This window comes from Daldinia childiae (genome assembly GCF_008694065.1).
Source record: "Daldinia childiae strain JS-1345 chromosome Unknown Scaffold2, whole genome shotgun sequence".
NCBI classification, from domain to species: Eukaryota; Fungi; Ascomycota; class Sordariomycetes; order Xylariales; family Hypoxylaceae; genus Daldinia; species Daldinia childiae.
In genome coordinates, this window is record NW_022984643.1 from 4,996,307 (window position 1) to 5,010,813 (window position 14,507).

A 14,507-nucleotide genomic window follows, 5' to 3' on the forward strand; every position below is an offset into this window, starting at 1 on the left:
GCAAGTGGGGTATATGCATGGGGTTGGGTACAGTTTTAAATGGCCGTGCATGGTGGCTTGTGGTGGCTTGTAGTGGCTTTCATCACGTGCAAAGTGGATGTGCTGTTTCTTTAGTCGATCTGTACTGTGTCTTTAGAGTTACTGTTCTATATTTATGATTTTAGTTGGCGTACAGTATGAGTTACAATATGATGACCTAGGTGATCCATTTAGTACTGGCGGTAAGGCAAGCTGGATTCTAGTATTTATTTAGACTTGGAGAGGATTTCTCGTTTAGATAACTGCATTTGATAAACTTGATATTCAGCCAACTCAGCAGTTTAATTACCTATTTATGAACATCTCAAGTAATTACACCAAGATATCGTAATTTGTGCTCCTTAGCACGGCCTTCAACGGTTCTTCTAACTTCTCGCAAGCCGAGAAAAACTGATATTTTAATAGTTCGTTGACAAGGTTATGTTGGAGGTATGCAATCGCATTTTCAATGTCAGAGGAGCCCGGTGCTCGTCTCATCTCCGATACCTCTCTAATAAAAACCTCACTGAACCCTTCTATACTCAACTCTCTTTGTGACTTCCGTGCCGGTTTACGACTACCCTTGAAACCACGGAGATCAGGCAGATCGTCCAATTCCCCAGCCTCACGTATATATTCACCTGTAGACGTATCATGGAGGAAGGCCTGGCTGTACAAGCCCTCATTACTAAAAGGCCTTGTACGCGATGAGTTTCCCCTGGAATTCTCCCTCAAAGAAGACTCCCATTGCTGATCATACGCAACAGCGAAATCGCTGCTTTTATAATCGTTGATTAGGCCGAGGTATGAGAGATAATGTTCCCGCTCGGTCTTGCATTTCGACTTCATCATATCAAGCGTCCACGGCTTGTTAGGAGACGCCTTATTCATGGCTTTTAACAGAGGTGGCCACGCATATTTCCACGTCTATAGATCGTTGATCTCGAAAATGTCTTTGTTTGTAAGAGCCGCTAAGTGCTCCATATAGCTCGTGGTTTATCGGCCGGCCCAGGGGCTGTACGGCTTTTGTTTGGCCTATTTGAAGTAGTAGGCGATTGGGGGGATGAGCCAACCTCGAGAAATGCTTCATAGTCTTGTCGCTGACGTGTAGACCCCGTATTTCTAGAAATAGAGGCGTTGTCAACTCCAGTAGGTCTACATATGGCGGTTGAATTGGGAGTAGAGCCTCCAATTCTACTGTTAGGGGATTGATGAGAGCCCCATCTAGATAAGTCAAGAGACATGTAGATACTGACCTCTAGCAATTATAAGATAAAAACGTATATGATGTCACGTTAGAACATCTAGTCTTATAAGCTCTAAAGATTATATATGTCACCCCTAAGTAAAGGTTGCAGCCTCCTTTCTCATAACTACTGAAGTTTGCCTCTTTGATGAAATTGCTATATATTAGCTATGAGAGTAAATAGGGATATATTTTCTTACTACTTTAGAAGGTCGAATTCTAACACTTCACCGAGTTAAGTATTAGCTGAATTGCTTCTCGGTCTGTATCACATATATGCCGTTTCTAAGTCAATGTCTCGCCCGTCCCCGGTATCCTTTCTATCCTCTAGCGTCATTCATGTCCCAATTCACTAATATCACTTCACATACACCAACATGACTCAATTAATATTAGTATATTATCAGCAAAGCACTTAAACAAAATATGACGCTCAAAGGGTCAATCGCCACTTATTTTGGCATGTCTAAAGTATTTCATGCCTATCCACGCCACGACGACCCATACCCAAGCCATGATACAAGTCAATATAATCAGCGCCGGGTAATACCCGACTATAGGTAACGTTGGGTCATCCTCGAGCTCCGGTGGCGCATACGGGGTTGTTCCTACATCCCAGGCCCAGCTCCAGACGTTTAAGCAGGAACCCATGCCTATCACAAACACGAACCAGGTCACGATCAGCACGACCCATCCCCACCATTCCGTTTCGCTGTAATCGTGGTTTTCGTGCACCGTGGGAAGTGGGCTGGCTGTTAGGCCTTGGAGCGACAATGGCGATTTGGCATGTTTGATCGAACGGCGCCGTTGAAGAGAGGGCGCGCGGTTTTGGAAGTAGGAGTCAGAGCCGGACGATACTGGAGAGAGTTCCGGACGGAGAGGCGAGGGGACGCGGATAGGGATTGAAAGGATATCCTCTTCGTCTGTGGTAGAAGTATAGGATATGGTAGGGCTCGTAAGGTGCGACTCGTTATCAGGAGATTGTGGTGAAGACATCAAAAGGCTATCTCTTGTAGCATAGCCGTCCATAGATGGTCGCGGTGTTAGATCGGAGATGCCTAAGCCGAGACTCTCGTCTGCCGCCATGATTTGCGGCTTGGGAGTGGTACTTAGGTCGGGGGTTGACTGTGTGGTTTGTGATGTATCGATGGCAAGAGGCTTGAGCTCCCGTTTTTCTCGCGCCGCGCCGCGACCTAACAGGGCAACTTTGCGAAGCGATCCTCTGCGCCTACGAGTCTTTTGTTGTTGGAAAGTAGCAGCGAGGGCGCGGGGTGGTTTACTAGAAGGGTCTTGGGAATTCTCGGCATGGCGCGATTCGTTGAGACCGGCTTTGCTATCCGATGTGCGCAAAAAGGGGAACTTAGAGAGGATGCTCCCCCCAGAACCACTCCTTTTGCGTCCTCCTGTTGCTATATCGGGCGATGACGCATTCTGGCTTTGCATGTGAGCTGGAGGTGTGTTCTCCATTGTATATCGTATTCCGGGCTTTGCTGTCCTTCAAAATAAGGAAACGTCGTGCCGATTCCCATCGTGCCTTGTCAAGAGAAGAAATATATCAGAGCTAAGCGAACGTATATTGATATGGTACTTCGTACATAAGAATCGAAAGCTCCAGGGTCAAGGACAAGTCAATGCGAGGGGACGTTCCCCCTTGCAAAGCATCCAAGTATCCGCTATATCGTGAAGCGCGGCGACGATCAAAGCGACCAGAAGGGTTGTCGTATTTTAAGTGGTGGTTTCTAGATGCTGGCGTAAATAGTGTGAATAGTGTGAACTTTCATTGTTCATAGCGGCTCTTTTGGGGCCGTCGTCCGTTATCCAGCAGCCCCACGGTACGTTCCGTATGGCTCTTGTACCTACAGGTAACAGGTATGCAGCCATAACTTTAAAACGCGCTAGTTGGAAGATGAGTTGGCGCGTGTACTTCTTATTGTAGGTACATACCACCGCGAAGTATCTTCAGTGCATTTACCAGCACAGGGAAGTATAAAATGTTATTAGTACACATATAGCGAAGCAACTAGCCTAAACTTTAGACCGGTTTACATCTAACACTAAGCCAAAAGTCAATTCATGCAACGCAATCGAATCAAATTCCCTCCGCATTCCAATTTGAATTAAGCAACCAGCCAAGGCAACTCACACCTCTTTTGCTGCATGCACCTCTTGAATTGGGCGACCGCGCCTCCGGTCTAAGACAACCTGTCAGAAGAAAAGAAAAGAAGAAAAAAAAATAGGAGAGAGCCGACCCGAATATGGAAACGAGATGAGGTCGGCCATTCGATCGCATCGCATCCACGCACACGGGAAACACACCATTACTACCGTGGGTAACAAAGTAATTCCCCATTATTTACCTATACATTTCTGAATCGGGATAAGCGTCAAATCGATCGGGGATGGCTCCCAGCAGCCTTGCACCACCGCCCATATCTATCACTCCCGTTATCAAGACTCCAGACGACGACGGCGGCAGCGACGACGACGATAGCCCTCAGGTGGATTTGGATTACGCCTTGTACGAGCGTAGGAGCTTACTACTTACACCAGACCGCGATACTTTCTACGATCCCAATCGCTTATCGCCTGTAGCTCCCACTTTCCAGATCAACGACTTCTCCAGTCCTCCCAACATGACGTCCAACTCGGGCGGTCCCAACGAAAATGCTTCGCCAATCGATATCCCCAGCTCCTCCAATGGCGTCCCGAATCCTTTCAACTTCCAGACCCAAGTAATCTCCACCTCCCCCGTCAAGCCAAACGTTGGCCAGCGTCGTGGCCACAAGTACAAGCACTCGAGTATCAGCGCCCAACACCAGATCTTTCAAGAACCGCCGCCACGTCCACCACTTGCTCTGCCGCGAGATCTGCCTATACCCACTGTAAAAGAGGCTTGGAAGTCCATGTCCAAGGACCAGCGCCACCGGCTGTATTGGTGCATATGTCATGGCGTCATCGCCATATCCGTCTTCCTCTCCGCCCACGGCTCCCTCGCCATGACGGCCCTCTCCCACCTAGTCTTATTCGACGTCGGGTCTGCGCTCATCTGCGTAGCCGTCGAAGTCCTAGGCAACTTCGAGGTGTGGAAACGGAGCAGCATCCGGCACCCTTTCGGGTTGGAGCGCGCCGAAGTGCTAGCCGGCTTCGCCCTGAGCATCTTCCTTATCTTCGGCGGGTTTGACCTAGTTAGCCATAATTTGAAGCACGTCCTCGAGGGTAAAGGTGGGCACTCGTCGCACCACCCCGATCCCCACGAGGGACTAGCCCCTAGAGTCCCACTCGGAGACGTTGATATGGCAAGTCTAGCCGCCATCATCGCAACCCTTGTGAGCGCGTATGGTCTGAGAAACCACGCTCGCATTAGCAAGGTCATGCGTGTGAGCTACCTCGCCAGCTTACCCAGCGTCCTCTCGAATCCCTTCCACTTTTTAACGCTCTCTACGTCTGCCCTTATGGTGGTGCTCCCCCTTCTATATATTCCCATAGGCGTCCTTCTCGATAGCACTATCTGCGCTCTAGTCGCGATAGCCATGTTCGCGCTCGGCCTTCGTCTCGCCATAGCCCAGGGCCTGATGCTTCTGATGAGCTACGGCGGACGCTCCGGGTCCGGACGGAACAAAGACGTTGGTGTCGCGGACGTAGTGCGTGAGATCGAGGCCGAGCCGAGTGTTGAACGGGTCGAGGAGGCACAGTTTTGGCAGGTGCATTATGGTCTCTGCATGGCGAACCTCAAACTCTCGGTTAGCAGGGGCGCCGACGACGCGGCCATAAGCCGCCTTCGCGCTCGGATATCGAGCCTGATCCAGAATCGTCTGGGTGAGGGGTACGGCAAGGGCGGCAGCTTGAGATGGGAAGTCAGTCTGCAGATGGGCACAGCGGGGACGTACTAGTCAGGCAGTAAGTTGTAGATGTTGCTTTTCACGCGTACATGGTTTTGAGTTCGGAAAAGAGAAAAGAAATCACCCACTTAGTAATCGGAGTGTATACATACATACAATGCATAATGAGGGCGGTGGTGTTGGCATTGGCGTTGTCGTTGCTAGACCTAGATAGGTACACAAAAACCAGACCAGACTAGAGTGTATGAGGCGAGGGGGGTGGAAGGGTGTAAGAGTGGATAGCGCATACGTCTTGATACTTTTCGCTGTATATATATCTTTTGGCGGCGAAGCTTTGTACATACATACACACCTATTTTTGTAGCCTATAAGCTTAAAAAGGGGCGTAGAAAATCAAACAAAATAATAGTTAAAGAAACAGGCCGGGTTTTACTTGTGCTTTAAGAGTACGAGAGCTTATGATGTGTAGTGATGGTGAGAATAGTTGTTGAGAGATACCATGGTGTGCTATTCGAGGATATGAAATGCTATCCCTCTCGGTCTGGTATAGAGGGAGGCATATAAAGCGCAGAATGTGCTGAGTTAGATAAAAGTATCTATCAGATATACCGAAAACTACGAGGGACAAGTCAAGTATAAGATAGTATAAAGCTGGCCAGCCAGCATACGGGAGTTCTTGTGTAAATAATAACAAAATAAAATGTTAGTTGTGCATATATATAGCACGTAACTACCTGTTATCCCACATGCTGTATACTCCAAGGCCATGCTTACACTATCTCCCCTCCTCCCCCGTATCACATTGTTCGACACATCTACTAAATTACTATACCAAGCAGTAGTTACATCGTGAGCTACTAAGACGGACATGACCATATATACGCAGTACCCTCTCCATTGCCGTCGGAGGGCGTACAGGGGAGGGGGAGGGGGAACGAGGTCGATAGATCCCGTCCTCCAACCTTGATGGTCAAATCACTCGGTAGATAGATTAGGATGAGGGAACTTGGCTTAGCTTCATGCTGTATTCCATTGTGCTTACTACCTGAGATACTAGATAACGAAAGAGGATTCGCTTCACTAAGAGTAGCTATAAATATCCACGCTACAATAAGACAAGAGCGACTCCTCTTGAGTCGTAATAGGGCAATATACTTTCCAACACAATAAACATCGCTGTGTGTGCCTAATTCAAGCATATCCCATAAACGAACGTAAGAAATTAATTCCGAGCCAGTGTTTGCTGCTCCAGCTAGACCAAATCATGTCTCATCCGGGTGGGAACCAACGATCTCTAGTCCCTGAGAAGTTACGCGCGAATATCCCTCACTAACCTCTCTACGAATCCACTGGTATCTCTCCCAGAAGTCATCCAGCCTAACCTGCAACTCGTGCTCGGCTGCGTCCCGGTATCTTAACGCCACAGGGCCCAGTTCGATGAACCCCTCGTGCTGACGCTTGAACACGAGATATTTGATCCTCAGCTTTGCGAATGCCTCCGTGAGCATTTCGAAGGCGGAATAGCTTACAGGCATGATTTCGTTGGGCCAGCGTTGACGGAAAGTTTCGAAATTTCTTTTCACCTCGTCGATCTGCACGTTGACTATCGATGCCCACTCGTGTTCCAGGGCCATGACGACGAGCTCTTTGCAGAAGACAAAAGTTTCCCCCTCGGAGAAATTATCTTCGGGGGATAATTTGAAGTGGAAATCGTGATGCTTAGGGCGCTTAACCCACAAATCGCTTCGCCCTTCGTGGATACTTGGGGTGTTGTTCATGTGAAGTTCTCCTTCGGTCGGGATGACGTTCGGGGGCGCGTATGGATCTTCGTCGTCGTGGCGGTAGAATAACTCGGCCCCTGGATGGGCTTGATTCCAGGGAAGGTATCGACGACGTAGTGCATCCTGGGGTGAGAATTCTTGCAGCTGGTTGTAAATTGTTTCCCAGTTTTCTATTATATACGGGAATAGAGGTCGGCCGACCTCGGGGACGAAGTGCGAGTCTGTAGCTAGCGAATATAAGGGGCAACATGTCCTGAGCTCTTCTGGGAGGATCTTGACGCCGGGTCGGAGGAAGTATTTGGATATGACGTCGCCGCACGCATAGAGGAGCGAGGAGCGGCACATGGGGCATCGCATCTGGCCATCTCGAAACTCGGTTGGATCCTAAACTTGCGTCCACTTAACGAGACATTCAGCGTGGAAGCTGTGGGAGCATGGGAGCGTAATAAACTCTTGCTCGTCAACATTGGCCAGACAGATGATACATTTCGACTCCCCCGATGATATTAATGCCGGCCTCGAGGGTTGCTGAGTCCCGCTCGGCCCTGCTTCCGATTCCTCCATTTGATATACTTTATTTCCGCCTGTATTTAGGACGATATATGTTTATAGTATCATCTAACTAAAGCCTAAAGAAGGATAATTAACGATTGTATGAATGTAGATGCCTAGGAGAGTGACGAGATAAGTAGGATATCAAAATATTAGTATTGCATGAAAAGGTTCAAAGGAATACTACCAAGCATCGAATTGTTGAGGATGAATAGTTTAGTACATATAGTTATACTAGGCTATGTACCTGTTTAGTTGGTAGCACATGACACTCTTTAATACTGGAAGGTGCGGTTGTTCATGTCTAAGAACAAGGAGTAAGATAAAGTTAAACAAATGACAGGCAGCTAGCTACAAGTCCACTTATAAATTTACTTACTAGGTAAGGTGCATTGTCATTTACTTACTTCCTGTCTTAAACTTGAGTCTTGAGAACTTGAAATCAAAGTTACCTCATCTTTCCATCTACATCCATTTACCTATTGGTATTGCCTACTATTGATATATCTTAAGTACCTATATATCAGAAGGCTATCGTGGTTGAGCTATGTTGTTTATTACTTACCCGGGTATGAAACTAGCTGGTGAACGCAACATCTATTAAAATAGATTAGGTGATATTTCTATATGAACGTTCGAACAACCTAGCTAAGTCTTGAGCAGACTGTAGGTATACTCCATCTTTAAATGAACCGACTACAAGAAAAAAGCAAGCATAGCTATTTCCACGAAATATCTCGAATAAACGCATCTACTCTCATAATAATTTTCACTTACAGATTACTAAAGCACTACTACAACCGTCGAGTCTGCTTTGACTTGGCAATCGTATGCACGCAATTATTACCAGAGTGGAAAATTCCCAGAAGTTACCAACCACTCATATGGATATATGAATGAATGCAACAAGACATGGACTTGCACCAAAAAAAGCCACTGGAGCGCTACACGGCATGCAAATCCACGAGCGATTGGGACCTAGGGAAACCGGCGTATTTGACGGCTGCCGCTTTAAATACTGCAATCCCATCAACTCTAACCAAATCCCATCATCTCCAATCTGTATGCAGATCAGATCAGATCGGATCGAAAAGCGAACGGCTGCAATAATCTAGTCAAGGCCTCGGCTATGGAGGCATGTCGGTCATAAACCGCGTTCTGCAGTCGAGCCTTAATTTCCGTCTGAGCCTTCGCTCGCAACAGTCGTCTTGCCTGCGCGTCCCCGTCCTGGGAGCAGAATCCTTTTGGTGTTTCACATGGTGGGTAGGTTGGGGACAAAGCCCCGAAAGCAATATCTCGACCCGTCTCGTTTTCGCGTACGCTCGCTGACGATGATGTGACGGGGCTTTCTCTGTGATATGCGACAGCAGCAGATAGACGGTACTCGGCACCTGGAGCTGAGCTACAGGTCTGGCAGGTCGTAAGTTATGTATGTATGCACGTATATACGACCGCCGGCTTTTGGGTCACAGCTCGCAGGTTCGAGTGCGCCGGGAGACGGGAGACGGGTTGCATTCGATATTTGTCCTGTAAGCGACGAGGAGAATATTGGTGACACTTTGGGGGTGCGATGGAAAGGATCGATCCAAGTTGTACGATAGGTAGGTGAGGTGAGTGGTTAAGTAGCGGCCAAACGATACCCCGAGGGATTAATTACATCCATCTATTGTATGATCTGACTTAGACTTAGCGAATAAAGGGTGGTTTCGTCATTGGTTTCACCGAAGTAGTGTACCTATGAGATGGTGGTGGAGATGAGAAAAAGGAAAAGGAAAAGGGAAAAGGGAAAAGGTGGCGCTGATATTCCCCCTTTGTGGCTCATAAACTATTATCCACCTGCAGAATAGTAAACGGGAAATTCCCCAAGTACTGGTGGCGTTATTAATGTAAACCGATAGAGTCCATTTTAGATTGATACCTCTTAATCGAAACCTGAATGTGTCGACTTGCGTTCCGGATCAACGTGGCACAACATCGACAAATATGAAGAAGCAGAAGCTCGTTTGCGTTGGGGCATGTTATGTCGATACTATCCTCGAGTGAGTTTTACCCCCCTCTTCCCCCCCTGTTGCATAATAATAAGCATGGCCTGACTCAGATCAATCTCACTTACGTCGTAGCGTACCTCAATACCCGGGCGAGGATTCTAAATTACGTGCCACCAATTTACAAGTCCGTCGTGGTGGCAATTGTCCAAATACGCTTGAAGTGCTTCAGCAACTCCTAAGGGAATGGGATGATGGCGGTCGAGACATCAAACCTTACCTGATATCATGCTTGCCTAGTGCCGACACACCTGCGACGGCAACCATAGTGGACTCCTTTGGTCCGAAAAGCCTCGTCGATTTCACAAGGTGCATATTCCGCGAGGATCAACAGCAACCGGCTAGTAGCTACATCATACGTAGCGAAGCCACCGGGAGCCGCACCCTCGTCAATTACAACGACTTACCTGAGATGACGATCGGCGAGTTCGTCGCCGCTGCCGAAGAGCTCGGCGACGATACCTGGTTCCACTTCGAGGTACGCCCAACCACATGGATAGGCAGGTTTGCAGGTTTGCAGGTTTACAAGCTTTGCAAAAACCGGGGGAAATGCTTCTGCTTCTGCTTCTGATCTGGAACTCACTCCAAAGGCATGCATAGGGACGGATACCTGAAACTACGTTGCAGTGCATTCGGCATCTAAGGCGGTCGTTCCCCAATACAAGAGTAAGCGTCGAAGTCGAAAAACCGGGCCGAGAGGGATTAGAAGACCTGGCGGCTGAAGCGGACGTTGTGTTCTATTCGCGGACCTGGGCTGAAGTGAGTCACCCCTTCTCCTCGTGCGAAGACGGTGGGTATAAAATGCTTGTAGGGTTGAATTTAAGTCTAGTTGAGTCGAGTTAACCATCAACCCGATCTCATAGAGTAAGCGGTACGGTAGTGCTCAGCAATGCCTAAGTGCCCAATCGGGCGTGGCCCGTAAAGCGTGAGTTGCATTGGTCCTAGTCGCTAAAACAAAACAAAAAAAGCGACGCAAGCACAACGGTGCGCTGAGATAATAATGATTGCAGGAGTCTCCTCTGCTGTACGTGGGGATCGGACGGTGCATCGTGTCTATCACTTCCCAGTGAGAAGGCCGTGTCTTGCCCGGCTATCTTGCCTGGGCAAACCATTTCCGTAGTGGAGTATGTCAGACCGCCGAAGACAAAGCCCATAGCCGGGGCTTCGAGGCGTCATCCTAAAGAGAACAACCTTTGGAAGAGAGGAATAGAATAAGATTGTAGACTAACGAATATCCCTGCGTTAGCACCGTAGGAGCAGGTGACACCTTCATTGCCGGTATGTTGTTCGGGCTGCTGTGCCACCACGAGGACTGGGACACCGAGAAGAAAGTCCAGTTTGCTGTGCAGCTGGCTACGCGCAAGGTGCAACGAGACGGGTTCGGCGGCCTTGGATCCTTGGGGTTGGGGTTGGGATTGGGGTTGGAGTTGGAGCGCCAGGAAGTGGCGTCGTCACAATGAAACTGGACGATCGATTATGAGATGTGACTAGCGAGTAGCCCCGTGGTCGTGTGACGGAATAAAATAATAATAATAATAATAATTAACTATAGTACTCATCATCATCAATTAAAAACTCGGGGGCGCCTATTCTGGCTGGGAGCTGTGACTGGGACAGGACAGGATAGGACAGGGACCGGGACAGGAACTGGCTGCCAAACACACGATAGTGTTATTTAGAAACATTCAGGTTGTTTAGTTCGCATAAGTTCGGACGTAAAGCAAGAAACCCATTCGTTAAAGGACTTGCATGGATCGGTGACTTCGTAACGAACGTACATATCCCGGGGGAGAGGGGACAGAGGGAATCCCATCCCTTGGATTGGGTAGAGCGGTGGTATTATGGTATTTAGTATGATTGGTATGAGATTGTACAATGGCTGTATGGCTGTATGGCTGGTATGGTATGGATAATTGTACATATGTAGAAACGGCCGATGTGTGTATGTGTCTCTGTTGCCGGGCGTGGAGAAGGGAAGGTGAAAAAAAAGGACCGGCCGAGACTGGATGATCGTTCTGCAAAGGGGTCCTCGAATTAAATGCTAGTAAGTAATAGGGTAAGAAATAGGGTAACTATGCAACTATGGTACATAATAAGGGTACAAGGAGCGGTGAAACTGTGGATCAATAGTTGGTGTGTGAGATGGATTTGCCCGGAATGGGTAATTCGTAGTAGATATTTAGGGTATTCAGGGTATTGAGGGTATTCAGGTATCTTAGTACTATGTATGTATGTTACTGTGTAGGTGGTGTAAGTGGTGTAAGTGGTATGTAAATAAGGGGAGACCTGGCACGGGTAATAGTCCGTAAGTAACACATAGTAACGTTATTGGTCGTACATAAGGGAAGCTTTTTGCTACATACCTACCTACCTATGTATAACCTACCTATGTATGTAGGTAGTTATATATTATGTCTAGTATGTAGTATGTAGTATCTAGTAAATATGTCTAGTACTTTGTACATATGCAACTATTTCCGCATTTTATCGATACGATATCCACATACGTGTTTGTGTCTAGTGTAAGTCCAAGGTTGCTTGTCTGTCTAAGTGCTATATCTGTCGCATCGCATCCCACCTTCGGCTCCCATGCGAGTTCTTGTGGATACCGGAGCCGCTCTCCTGTGCTCCGTAAGTCTGGACCGCCGGAACTTGCCCACTAAATCACCAAAATGGGAGGGGAAATATGATGGCACGACAAGTCGTATCGAGAAACTTCTGAACGTAGGATTGTACGTCTCAGAGTTGGCACCGAACAAAACTAACACCTAGGTATTCGGCCCACGGGCCACTAGTCCACGACAAGCTCCCCTTTTTTAACTTATTGTTTCTTTATTTTATAAACCCCTAAATCGCTTAGAATATCCATGTCCGGCAGTGCGTGGCTTTTATGGAATCCCATATTACGTACCTATCGCCACGGATGTTGAAAAGCCGCATCAATACTGTGCAACATTTTTGTGCTTGGTATCGAAAATCCCCCTTTATCGAAATCTGCCTGACTTAAAACCGACGCCCCCCAAATCGAGCTTCTTGATGGTGGATGGGTTGGGTTACCTACCCCTCCAGCTCGGACCCTCATTATGTGTGTGGTCAAGAAAGCAGCTGTACGGTAGGCTATAAGCAACGTTAAACATTAAGAGGTATGTATTGTTCCGGAGGATATGCGGCCGCTACGAAGATTGGGTTATTGGCTGGCTTTTGCGGGAGACAATAGTCATGACGCAACCATGTCTTTATTTGCTTTGTACGAGCGTTGGGGGTCATAGATCATTCGCCAACTTCCGTGTAATCATGTAACTACAAATTTATATATGAATAGTTATGTAGTATGTCGAATATTGAATAGTAAGTGATGCTACGTGCTGGATGATGTACCGCTGAAATCATGTTCGATCGTCCTGAAGGAACACTTCCGACAACAAGGTGCGCAGAAAGCTCGGGCAATTCGGTTACCATCGACAGATTTCCCCGCGATACATTTTTTTTTTCCTTTCGTTTTTGTTGCGGTCAGGCGATTGGAAAATTCTTAGCGCTTTTGCCATCGCTTTGAGCACAATACCGTGGACGTGCATGATGGACCTTTCCGAAACAGCATTGGCTTTTCTCGAGACCTAGTTTGCCTATCTATTTTGAGAGGTGTGATAGAGGTCATAGTCATGGTCATGTATCCGGATATATACGGTAAGGAGTAATCCATACGATACGATGATACTCCTCTCCCATCCACGTATACTTCGATATTGGTTTGCGCGAAGATTACCTACCTTAGATTACCCCCTACATCGTCCATGCTGACGGCGCCGAGTCTACATATTAGAAACTCAGACTTTGTATGTTATTATTGATTGCTAGTCTTGGAAACAAGTCCGTCCCCCATAGTAAACTACCAACCGGAGTTTGACCCTGATTCTTTCCGGAACGACAGTCTCCTAATAGGTGAGCGTAAGACAATATGAGCTTAACAGATGAAGATGTCCAGTTGTCCCTGTGATTACGGCCAATCGTGTCTTATTCGGGTCTAATACACAGAGTGCTCAACGCCATGCATGAGTATGTCACTGAACGGTGGCTCAGTTATTGTCCAGCGGAATATGCCCTCAAATAGGTTTGCTTGGCGGTACTAATAAGTTCTTATTCCGAGGCTCAGTCGTGGCTCGGAGAAACAGGGAACGTTAGTAGTAGTAGTAGTAGTGTACCATAGTATGTAAGGTAGGTATGGTAGTTGGGTGTAATGCGAAACTGAAGTCTGACGCTACCGATATTACTATGTATTGGTGTTGACGATTACGACTGAGCTATCGACTGACTTCACCTACGAGGGATCATCAGCCTCCTTTTTGGCGAGTATCAGGTCGGTCTGGGTTGGTCAAATGCGAAAATTTGTCTTTAACTAACGGCCTACCAAGTGGCATGGATGGACCCATTTACGGTGGACAGCAAAGGCGATATCCTTGAATCCACTCGCCGGATGCACGCCGAAGCAGTATTTGGTGGAGGTACACTCTCTGCACATCTGGAATCCAAGACTTTCGTTGATACGCCTAATTAACAGATTCCTGAACGCGCGCTGAAATTGGAACAGGAAAGGAAGTTAAACTAGACCGAGCGCCTAGGATCGGGACCTTGGCTGAGCCCTCAAGTTCCTTGCATACGCTGTAATCAGTAAGGATCCTTCTAAATAATATACTTACAGGCGCTCTCGTAAAGGATGTGACCCCTTATGAAGGTCTGTACGTATAGGTATGGGTCGTTAGCAATTATGGTCGATCTCTGCGGCACCTTGACCGTCCAACCCCCACAGCGAGACGGACAAGTTACAACAGGGATCGATTGATAACCTTGTGAGATCTAAATCAAGAAGTGGTCAGCCAAGTTCTAGGTCTATCTAGGCTGGCAGGGTTCGGATACGGCTTTACTGTAAAAAGAAATGGAAATCTTCCAGAGAATTCCCTGGCGCCGTTTCTACAACATCCTTATTACCCAAAATCCCCATCTTATCCCTTCTACAAGATCTAACCTAAGT

General features: G+C 47.5%; 4 protein-coding genes across 4 annotated transcripts; 2 read left to right on the forward strand and 2 right to left on the reverse strand.

Moving 5' to 3' along the window:
• Positions 1 to 1,705: 1,705 nt before the first annotated feature.
• On the reverse strand, positions 1,706 to 2,731 carry GL218_02252 (uncharacterized protein; the record flags this gene model as incomplete). The annotated part of the gene is made up of 1 exon (XM_033578754.1): positions 1,706 to 2,731. The coding sequence occupies one exon, from the start codon at positions 2,729 to 2,731 to the stop codon at positions 1,706 to 1,708; it is 1,026 nt and encodes a 341-aa protein (XP_033439420.1).
• Positions 2,732 to 3,663: 932 nt separating this feature from the next.
• On the forward strand, positions 3,664 to 5,154 carry GL218_02253 (putative zinc transporter zrg17; the record flags this gene model as incomplete). Its single annotated transcript, XM_033578755.1, has 1 exon — positions 3,664 to 5,154. One exon carries the CDS (start codon positions 3,664 to 3,666, stop codon positions 5,152 to 5,154), a length of 1,491 nt encoding a protein of 496 aa, XP_033439419.1.
• A 1,211-nt stretch (positions 5,155 to 6,365) lies between these two features.
• GL218_02254 (uncharacterized protein) lies at positions 6,366 to 7,241 on the reverse strand (the record flags this gene model as incomplete). The annotated part of the gene is made up of 1 exon (XM_033578756.1): positions 6,366 to 7,241. The coding sequence occupies one exon, from the start codon at positions 7,239 to 7,241 to the stop codon at positions 6,366 to 6,368; it is 876 nt and encodes a 291-aa protein (XP_033439418.1).
• Positions 7,242 to 9,419: 2,178 nt separating this feature from the next.
• On the forward strand, positions 9,420 to 10,941 carry GL218_02255 (Ketohexokinase; the record flags this gene model as incomplete). Its single annotated transcript, XM_033578757.1, has 6 exons — positions 9,420 to 9,475; positions 9,557 to 9,959; positions 10,082 to 10,240; positions 10,345 to 10,406; positions 10,492 to 10,605; positions 10,728 to 10,941. The coding sequence occupies 6 exons, from the start codon at positions 9,420 to 9,422 to the stop codon at positions 10,939 to 10,941; spliced, it is 1,008 nt and encodes a 335-aa protein (XP_033439417.1).
• Positions 10,942 to 14,507: the final 3,566 nt, after the last annotated feature.